This window comes from Diaphorina citri, unplaced genomic scaffold, assembly GCF_000475195.1.
Source record: "Diaphorina citri unplaced genomic scaffold, Diaci psyllid genome assembly version 1.1 scaffold82, whole genome shotgun sequence".
NCBI lineage: Eukaryota > Metazoa > Arthropoda > Insecta > Hemiptera > Psyllidae > Diaphorina > Diaphorina citri.
The window spans coordinates 27591-37882 of record NW_007377519.1 but is presented as its reverse complement, the minus strand read 5'-3'; the positions used below and the strand labels follow the sequence as shown (position 1 = coordinate 37882).

General features: G+C 34.1%; 3 protein-coding genes across 3 annotated transcripts; all 3 read left to right on the top strand.

The window, feature by feature from the left end:
- Nucleotides 1–2782: 2782 nt before the first annotated feature.
- Nucleotides 2783–6101, top strand: LOC113473065 (zinc finger protein 501-like). Its single transcript, XM_026832836.1, has 5 exons — nt 2783–3123; nt 3429–3725; nt 3909–4203; nt 4977–5336; nt 5608–6101. The coding sequence occupies exons 1-5, from the start codon at nt 3010–3012 to the stop codon at nt 5958–5960; spliced, it is 1419 nt and encodes a 472-aa protein (XP_026688637.1). The 5' UTR covers nt 2783–3009; the 3' UTR covers nt 5961–6101.
- Nucleotides 6102–7275: 1174 nt separating this feature from the next.
- On the top strand, nt 7276–8243 carry LOC113473059 (zinc finger protein 891-like). The gene is given in 3 exon segments (XM_026832834.1): nt 7276–7545; nt 7876–8194; nt 8197–8243. Coding segments are annotated over 3 exon segments (603 nt in total). The 5' UTR covers nt 7276–7308.
- A 39-nt stretch (nt 8244–8282) lies between these two features.
- LOC113473057 (zinc finger protein 317-like) lies at nt 8283–9907 on the top strand. The gene is made up of 2 exons (XM_026832831.1): nt 8283–8659; nt 8977–9907. The coding sequence occupies exons 1-2, from the start codon at nt 8468–8470 to the stop codon at nt 9268–9270; spliced, it is 486 nt and encodes a 161-aa protein (XP_026688632.1). The 5' UTR covers nt 8283–8467; the 3' UTR covers nt 9271–9907.
- Nucleotides 9908–10292: the final 385 nt, after the last annotated feature.

The following is a 10292-nucleotide window of genomic DNA, read 5'->3' as shown; positions in this document are numbered from 1 at the left end:
CAGACGACACCGAAGCGAATACAATAGTCCGTCCCTTATACCTTTTTAGTCCGTCCTTCCTTTATTATTACAATAGTAATAAAAAGGTATAAGGGACGTATTGTATTCGCTTCGGTGTCGTCTGAGAAAGTTTTAGATAACCCTTCAGTCGATCATTTAAGACCGGTTTTAGCGTCATCTATGTTAAGCTACGCCGAGCAAGGCCAATAAATGGATGGGTGACTTGAACCTTATATTGGGAATAAAGGGAGAACGGGCTCTAGTCTTGATTTTAAATCATTACATAAAAGTAAAATAAAAAAAATCAAATCAAGAATAATAATAAACTGAATATTAAACAAATTAGGTAGATACATAGGTACTGATTTTCTCTAATCACTACGGGCTAAAAAATTCCCGGAGGGACGGACCCTGCTTGTTACTCTTGTAACTCTTGACTGTTTCTGTTTTCAGACGTACTTTGTTGTCATTGCAGTCTGTTGGTATGTAGAACTACAGAGGAACTTCTATTGCATTCCAGAACCTGTCCTTCAGCAGATCGACCCACCAATCGTTATAAATACGTGTGTTATATGTGTGATTACCATACCTATTATGGTAGTCATATGAAGGAACATATACATACACACACGGGGGAGAAACCATATATGTGTGTACATTGTTTTTCTGACTTTTCACGGCTGCGAGACTTGAAGAAACACATTTCAAGGACACATCCTGACGTGTAATTTTAGAATATTTGATTTTGGAAAGGACTTTCAAAATATCCAGTGTGGCTCCTAGATTTTTTCTTAAAAAAATATAAAAATAATAAAATAAAATGAAAATATACAAAAAATATTTAAATATTATGATGGCATAACAATTTAAGATTAAACTTTTGAACTTGAATCTAGTGTCATTATCATTACTCTTTTAGACTAAGCTTACAAAGAATCCTATTTTAGGTATGACTTGGACTTATTTGTGTGTAAAGATGGTTATGTCTAGTTATGGTATGAATTTCAGAATATGCTACAGTAAAATCGTTTTCTTTTACTCTTCAGGTGTATGGTGCCATCACTGCGAACAGTTTTTACCTAGTTCAGTGGACGATCTTCTTCTGCACTCTAGAAAATGTGCCTCAGCCCATCGACCTGATAAAAGTTATAACTACGTATGTTGTATATGTGATTATAAGAGCTATAAGAAGAGTCATATGAGAGATCATATACAAAGCCATCTTGGGGATAAACCATTTGTATGTGAACATTGTTTTTCGAACTTTGCACGGCTGCGACGCTTGAAGGAACACATTTTAAGAATGCATCCTGAATTAATTTAAAGTTCGAAGAAGCTTGGTCAGGTCGAGGGAGTTGCCGACCGTGCAGTGATACCGCCTTGCCGGTCATGCAGCGCTGTGGGTGGGTTGCTGTGATTCCGGGCCGTTAAGTATGTTGTTCAACTTTTTGAATATCAGACTTGATGATTTGGGTGGAGGCACCTACTTGGGGTGCAGTGTGGGCTGAGGTTAGGGTTGCTGTGGGATCGGCGGCTTTATTGGGCTGACCCTGGGGATTACAAAACTTTACTTAGATAGGTACTTAATATTATAATTTACCTATTTTATTTTAATTGTCATTCATCTGGTGCTCTGAAAAGACATTTTTCAGAAAACATGACAACTAAAAATTACCATAATAATGTTAGTGTACCTTTGCATGAGGCTGTACAACGGTCAGACTCCTCATACACCTTTGCTTGTTCCATTTGTCGATATTTCACTTACCACTCTCAAAATATGCTAATATAAATCATCTTCGAACTCACACGGGGGTGAAACCCTTTAAATGTTCGGATTGCGGTGACGAGTTTATTAAATCTGGTGCTCTGAAAAGACATTTTTCAGAAAACATGACAACTAAAAATTACCATAATAATGTTAGTGTACCTTTGCATTTTTTTTTTTAATGTTTTTTATACGCATTTCTCTAAGATATAAAATATGTTCAGAATAAACAGACTTAAAAATTACTCCCACTGGTTAATAAATTGCATTTCTGTCAACTATAGTATTTCAATCGGTTGTATTTAAAGAAATGAACCTTTTACGTTGTATGATGGTGTATACGTATGATGTTCAAAGTGTATTTCAATATCAGATGTCAGATCTTAAGGACACTACCTATCTCTTAATTACAGAGTGGATAAGCTGTCGGTTTTGTCGGCAACAGGTGCGTTCCCTAGCCAGCGATCTTCAAATACATGCTAAAGCTTGTGAATTTGTGGATCGATATAATAACCGTGTAAAGTATGTTTGTCCTGTCTGCATCTATAATACGTGTAACTCTCAATGTATGGCGAAGCATTTGAGGACGCACACAGGCGAGAAACCGTTTAAATGTTCCATGTGCTTTCGAGGCTTTAACCAAGCCGGGTCATTGAAAAGGCATATACAGATCATACATGAGAAACCTCTCGAAAAAAGAGTATGAAAATGGCTGCAACTTGCCGATAAGTACTCTCTCCAAACACTTCCTCGTGTCTGAAATATCAATATGTCAATTGATAGAAAATTACATTTACTATCAATTTCTTCTATCCGATTTTTTTGTTTTTACTTTCTATTATTATTATTATTATTATTATTATTATTATTTTATTTTTTATCAATTTAAATTCCAAACTTTTCACGTCAACATTCCTAAGATTCCTGTGCTTGCACTTCTGCTTCATTTTTAGTAAACAATTGTGTGATACATTTTAATTGAACAGTTTCAGACACAGACATACTAAGATTCCTGTGCTTGCACTTCTGCTTCATTTTTAGTAAACAATTGTGTGATACATTTTAATTGAACAGTTTCAGACACAGACATATGTTGCCAATATTGTAAAATAAGTTTACCTTGCCGGAATCCCACCCTTCTTCTGATCCATACTAAAACTTGTGATTCTGTCCTAAGGCACAACAGAAATTATAATTACATTTGTCTATGTTGTACTTACACGACTCATGCTTCTGGACATATGAAGAACCATCTGAGACGCCATACGGGAGAGAAACCGTATAAATGTCAATACTGCTCGCAATCCTATAGACAAATTGGAGTTTTAAAACGTCATTTAAAATTAATTCATCATGTATGACCGTATCTATGATTCTTCTTTTAATAACTAGTGCCCGTTTTCCATCTGTTGACGGAGAAGAGTTTTGAAAAAGACGAATAAAGGAAGAGCAGGCGTTTTGGGAATTGTAAAAAACTAAAATAAGTTATCTAGACCTTTGTCTTTGAGAATTTCAGACCTAAAGAAGTTAACTAGACATTTGGGAACTTTTTTTAGACTTTAATTGCAGGATTCTCACATGTGAGCTCTTCCACCCAATCAATGTTCAGATAAAGTTTTTTTTTTATTATGGTTTTTTCTTTCCTCTTAATTCTTATTAAAATGATACGTTTAACATTTCAGGGGTATTGACCTGTCAATATTGTCAACAACTATTGCCACCCTGTACAAATTCTCTACTAAAGCATGCTAAAAGCTGTAACTTTGTTAAAAGACCAGATAAGAATTATAAATTTGTTTGCTCAATGTGTGAATACTACACCTCGTTGTCTCAGGTTATGGCAAATCATCTCAGGCGACACACGGGAGAAAAACCATTTGAATGTAGTTATTGCTCCAAAAAGTTTAGTCAACTGGCAACGTTGAATACTCATGTGAAACTTAAACATGAAAGCCACTTTTGAAGATTTTTGAAAATGTGAATTTCTTATGATGTGTAGAATGTTTCATAATAAAATATGTTTCAAAATATAATTTTGTTTTCATAAATCCAGCATCAATCTTATCTTAGTTCATTAAAAAAAAAGAACAAACAAAACAGAAATTTCTCTCTTCCTCCCTCTCCTGTTCCAAATAAATGACACTTCTATTACATTTCAGACTCGATTTCCTGTCAATACTGCCAGGAGACTTTACCTTCTGACTCAAGCGTTCTTCTGGTACACGCCAAACTCTGCGAATCGGTGGAACGGCCTGATAAGATGTACAGATACGTTTGTTTAATCTGTGCGTACGCTGCGTACGACTCTCATCGTATGAGGCGACATCTGAGAATACATACCGGGGAGAAACCATTTAAATGTTCGTATTGTTCTGATGTTTTTCGTCAGGCTGAATCTTTAAAGAGGCACACTGATGTGAAACATCTTTCGGTTTCATATTGAATCAAACTTTTTAACTTGGCGGGGCGGAGCGCTGTCGCGGTTCTTAATATAAATATATTCTTGGATTTTTTTTTAAACATATTTTTGAAAATAAATATAAACAGGGTGGACTCGGTTAATCTCGAATAACATTCCCTTTTACTTTCGGACGGCTGAAATATTAAATTAACCTTATTCCTCACATGTCCATCAAGGAATCCGCATTTAATATTCAAATAATGCGGTCTCATTTTATGAAATTCTCTACAATCTCTATTCTCTACCCATCAATTCCTGTTTATCATTTGGAAATTAACCTTAATTTTTTTTTACTGGACGAAAATTTTTCCACTTCTTCTAGTCTTCTCCATTTCTAGTCATTTCCCTTCCCCCTCTCTGTATGTATAATTCACTACCAAATCCTGCTGGCGATGGCTTATTTAATATTTGTATTAAAATAACAAGCTGGGCCCGTCCCTCCGGGAATTTTTTAGCCCGTAATTTATTCGATCGTGGTTAAAGAAAATCAGCGCATATGTACCTACCTAATTTGTTTAATATTCCGTTTATTTTTATTATTGATTTGATTTTACTTTCATGTAATGATTTAAAATCAAGACTAGAGACCGTTCTCCCTTTATTCCTTTAAGTCACCCATCCATTTATTGGCCTTGCTCAGCGTAGCCTAACATAGGTTTTCTTTCTTTTTTTTTTTTTTTTTTTTTAACCTTATTAAATTTGTAATTTAGCTCTTAAGTTATTTTTATTAGGAGCACACTCTTTTAGGTGGGTTTACGCGCTCTAGCCGTTTGCACGCTCTAGCATCGTTCAGAAATTTATACTCCAATAAAATCACCTTTCCATGTCTTTCAGACACATTTTGTCGTCACTGCAATCAGTTATTGCCTAGTTCGGAAGATGATCTTCTTCTGCACTCTAAAACCTGTGCCTCAGCCTATCGACCTGATAAACGTTATAACTACGTATGTTGCATGTGTGACTATAAGAGCTACAAGAGTAGTCATATGAAAGAACACACACGCGGTCATACGGGAGAGAAACCATATTCATGTTCACATTGTGGTTACCAGACTGGTCGTTCGCAAGACTTGAAAAAACACATTCTAATCAAACATCGTGACAGTTGATATTTGATTGAAAGAAACGAAGTGAGAAACCTAGTTAATATTTAATTTTTATGTTACTGTATTACGTATTCTACGAAAAGTTTGGAAGGGTGTACATGTGGGTAGACATTTTTAACAATAGTGTTCTGTTCAATGATTTGCAAACAAATAGTGTTATTTAGTTAATACTTTTATAATTATATTGTAGTTTTTTATTTCATTTTTACTTTCCTGATTATTATTATTATTTTGTACTTTCCTTATCCTATAATAAGGGAAGTAATTCAATGTTGGAGCATGCTCTCTGCTCTTGATCACTCTCAGGGGAGCATTTGCTGTATCTTTTCCATCGGGTGTTTCAGATCTACTGTGCCAACACTGTAATGAGAAAGTATTGCGTTGTGCCCGCACTCTTCTCCTGCACACGAAAACCTGTGAATCCGTCCCGAGGCCGGACAAATCCCATACGTACGTGTGTCTGACGTGCAAATATTTTACTTATCAATGCCATCGAATGAAGAATCATCTGCGAAGGCACACGGGAGAGAAACCATTTACGTGTCCCTATTGCTGTTTCAACTTTTCTCAATTGCAAAACTTGAGACGACATCTATTGAACAAACACCCGTCCGTCTATTCTTAGATTTTTTAGTCGGGAGTAATGAACCAGAATGTGGAATTTTATATTTACTATCTCTACATTATGCATTATTTGTATATTGCTAAATTCTAACTTTTCTAGTAAAAAAAAATTTCGGTGCTCCATAGTTATAAGATCATGCTAGATCATGCTTGTGTTCTATTTTTTCTCATTGTGAGTTTTTGCCTCATTCTAGTCATGTGAGAGAGAGAGAGAGAGAGAGAGAGAGAGAGAGAGAAATAGAGAGGAATATCAATAATTTAATTACCTACCATTTTAAATTATCAAAAACATTTCAATATATTTTGAACAGTAAAAAAAATAATAATAAAAAAAAAAAATATAAATGTGAAAAGAAATATACGTACATAAATGTGTATTATGTATTAAAAGATTGTGATCAAAAAAGGGCAAGCTGTTTTACTTTTCGGACCCATTATTATAAGCTGAAACTTTCTCGCTTTGAGTTCATAGGTCGTCGCGACAAATTTCAAGATCAGAGCTCATTTGTGTGAGAAAATGTGAAAAAAATCCCTCCAAAACCAGTTTTTTTTTTTTTTGCTTTATAGTTTTCTGGACAAAATATGCATCACCATTTTCGTGATCCTGGTAAAAAGACCTTTAATTTGATATATAGGTCGACCAGGTTTGGATAAGTCCTTCTATGGGGACAGACTGACAGACACACAGACGACACCGAAGCGAATACAATAGCCCGTCCACAATACCTTTTGTTATTACTATCGTAATAATAAAGGAAGAACGGGCTAAAAATGGGTGTACAAAGTATTGTAATATTATTATTTAGGTATTTTCTAGAATAGAAAATCAACAGTATAAAATAAATATTACATATATTATTATTATCAATTTTTTATGGTGTGATTTTGAGATTATTTGTGTGTGTGTATTTACCTTAAGATAAAATAACCCAAGGTTTACAGTCTCATGTTAGGTTTAGTCAAATACATTCATATGTGTGGTCTTACTCTTATTTATCCTCAATAAACATCTCACCATTACTGACCAAGTATGACATTTTTAAATGATCTTGGTTCATTTCAAAATGTCGATTTCCCCTTTATAGATGTGTTCTTAGTCTTATTAAGGATTATGTACATATTTCTATATCATAGTTCTTGGCAATTAAAAAGTCGTTACTTAAATTGTATTATTTTTAGTTCTCTTTGTGAGAAAAATAATGAGCAAATACATTTTAATAAACAGAATAAAAATGTCCTTTTTTCGGAATTCACTTTTAGCTCAGATGAAGAACAGATCTGAGTTATTATTCTTTTTAATTTTTATTATTTTTTTTTCAGGGCCTTTACCATGCACATACTGTGGAACAATGATATCTCCTGACATAGACTCTATTGTAACTCACTGTCGCTTATGTCTTTCTGCGCCTCGTCCCAATGCATTTCGCAATAAATTTGTCTGCTGGCAGTGTTCCTACTCTACATACTCTACGTCCAATATCAAAGATCATGTGAGAACTCACACAGGAGACAAACCATTTAAATGCGATCTCTGCGATTCGCACTTCACGACTGCAGGAGGATTGAGGTCTCATAAAAAAGTACACAGATTATGATCTCCTTATCTTAAAGCATACAATGTGGTCGTAAGATCAGATCGTAAGAAATAATCGTTGCTTGTGTGCCAGACTTTACAATATTAGTAGCGGATTAGGTAATTGACAATGGTCTGTTGCATTCACGCCAGAAATTTTTGGTCTGTCCCTTGCTTGACTACTTAAATACTTTTCAGTTCAAAAGCGGATCTTCCCGAAAACAAATCTTCGATATAATTGTATTTCATCACTGTCAAAAGTTATACCTGCTTATAAGATCTTTTGACCCCCCCTTCCCCCCCCCAAAAAAAAACTCCCAGCTTTTATTTCATTTTTATGTAGAATTTATACAATTCTGATTTTTTGTTATCATTTACAACATATTATTATCTTACAGTCTTGGTTAATTTTCATTCCTTTTCAGAATCTTTTCTTTGTAATTATTGTGGCACAGTTCTACCAACTGACACGGACGAAATTACAACTCACTGCCGATTATGTGCATCTATGCCTCGTCCTGACGCATTCCGAAATAAATACGTCTGTTTTCAATGTGGTTATCATAGTTATTCAGGCAACCATATGAAATCTCACATAAGAAGACATACTGGTGAGAAACCATATAGATGCCATCTTTGTCCCAAGAAGTTTTCATCTTCTTCTGGTTAAAATCTCATGTTATGAGGAATACTCATAGCAAAATCCCCTAGTTTTTTTTTTTTTTTTTACTTAAAATTAAACAATCATCTTTATTACTTCCACATTCCGCTTTATCGTAAGTAAATTTTATTTTTCAAAACTCGAATTTTAATATTGAATTATTGAAACTGATATATCACTTGTTATTTCAGGATGTCTTCCGTGTAAATATTGTGGCTCATTCGTCTCTTCGAATATAGACGACATTTTGTCACATTGTCAATCTTGTCAATGTATGCCTCGTCCTAATGCATTCCGAAATAAATTTGTTTGTTTTCAATGCACCTACTCCACTTATTCATCAACTCATTTAAAAGATCATGTAAGAACCCACACGGGGGAGAAACCATATAAATGTGACTTTTGTACTCGAGAGTTTATAACCGGAACACATCTAAGAAAACATTTGAAGTCAGCACACAACCAATGATGATCAATGTTTTTTCTCTCTCTTGTCATTTGCGCTTTTTTTCCGTCTCTAAAATTTTATTTTTACATACTCTAGCTCTAATTAATAAATTATACACATTTTAATAACCAATTTATTAGTATTATGTTTTGTATACAACTTACCCGTTTGAGAATTCCAAGAGGTGGAGAATATTTCCATTAATATTATTTTATCAAATATTACGTTGTTCTCCTTTGATTTGAGCGAGAACACATCGAGAGCTAAGATGATGAATTAAAAATCCACAGTACCTACGTATGTATAAGTTTTCGTGTATGCTTCTACGTCAGTAATACAATTTTGTTTTAGAATCACTTTCATGCAGATACTGCGGTAATGTTCTCCCTCCTGACGTTCTGGAGATTGCTACTCACTGTCAGGTTTGTCATTATATGCCACGCCCCGACCTGTTTCGAAACAAGTATGTATGCTATCAATGCACCTATAAAACGTACTCTAGAAGTCATATTGTGGATCACATTAGAATTCACACTGGAGACAAACCATACAAATGTCAGCAGTGTGGTTACCTGTCTTCGACTGGCTCGAATTTGAAGAAACATATCAAATATGTACATCGATCTTGATGGACAAATACTAGTTAGGTTACATGTTTGGTGTTTTTGAATGTGGACGTTTTTAGCATTGTTGACTGTTTACAAGAAATAGAATCAACTCCGTGAAAACACCTGAATATCTTTGAAAATCAGGCATTATGCATTAAAAATAAATCTTTTGCAATAAAGAATCAATCAGAAATCGATTTATGTATCTTAATTTGGTTTTCATATGAAACTAATCAGCAATGAGCAAAGTTTTCCTGTGATACTGAGGTTGTAGAGATAACTACATCTTCCGTTATCATTCGAAGTTTATGTGTACATTTTGTTCCAAATAAACTATTTTTGAGAAAAGAAAAAAAGTGTTGTTATTATTATTTTCAAATTTAAGCAGCTTTTTGTTCAGATATTGTTATTGAGTGTATGCGGTGGACTTAAGAACATGTCTAAATAGTTGGTCCAAATTTATTTTTCAGATTAGGTATTTTCTTTTTCAACACTGAACAATTTTGTTCTACATTGAGGTTGAATGTTATTTTTACACCGTCGTCGTCATTTGGACTCATTTGAAAAAATGTACTTTTTGATTTCAGGCTTATATTTTGTTCGTAATTTGAACAATATTTACTGACTGATTTCAAAACAAATTTAATCCTACGATGCAATCAAAACAGTTTTAATTTATTCAATTTCAGTTTATCATTTCTATATTTTCCAATATTTTTTTCTGCTCGCTAACAACTTATCTACTAACCTCGGTGACGGTATCCTAATGGCGCCCCTTGTAATGAGTGAATAAATTTGTGGCCACAAGAATCTCCCATCCGGATCTACCCTCAAGTTATGAGAAAACTAAGGTTCATTTACATTGGAAATGTTTCTTGGTCGGATATTTTATTAGCTCATTCTTTGGATGACAAAATGATTTAACATTTTATGTGATGGGAAACATGGGGAAACTTTGAGGTGTTTGCGGGTAAAGCTTGAGTCAAAAGACTATTTCTCCTATCTTGAAAACAATGACGTTTAACTCTTTGCTTTTAAGATTT

What these genes read in the sequence shown, in the direction of transcription:
- LOC113473065 (XM_026832836.1), top strand. Translation starts at nt 3,010, where the DNA reads ATGAAGAACCATCTGAGACGCCATACGGGAGAGAAACCGTATAAATGT. An exon ending in TGTGAAACATCTTTCGGTTT is followed by an intron (nt 4,204 to 4,976) that starts CATATTGAATCA and finishes ACACTCTTTTAG; the next exon opens with GTGGGTTTACGCGCTCTAGC. An exon ending in AATCAAACATCGTGACAGTT is followed by an intron (nt 5,337 to 5,607) that starts GATATTTGATTG and finishes AGTAATTCAATG; the next exon opens with TTGGAGCATGCTCTCTGCTC.
- LOC113473057 (XM_026832831.1), top strand. Translation starts at nt 8,468, where the DNA reads ATGCCTCGTCCTAATGCATTCCGAAATAAATTTGTTTGTTTTCAATGC. An exon ending in TGAAGTCAGCACACAACCAA is followed by an intron (nt 8,660 to 8,976) that starts TGATGATCAATG and finishes CTACGTCAGTAA; the next exon opens with TACAATTTTGTTTTAGAATC.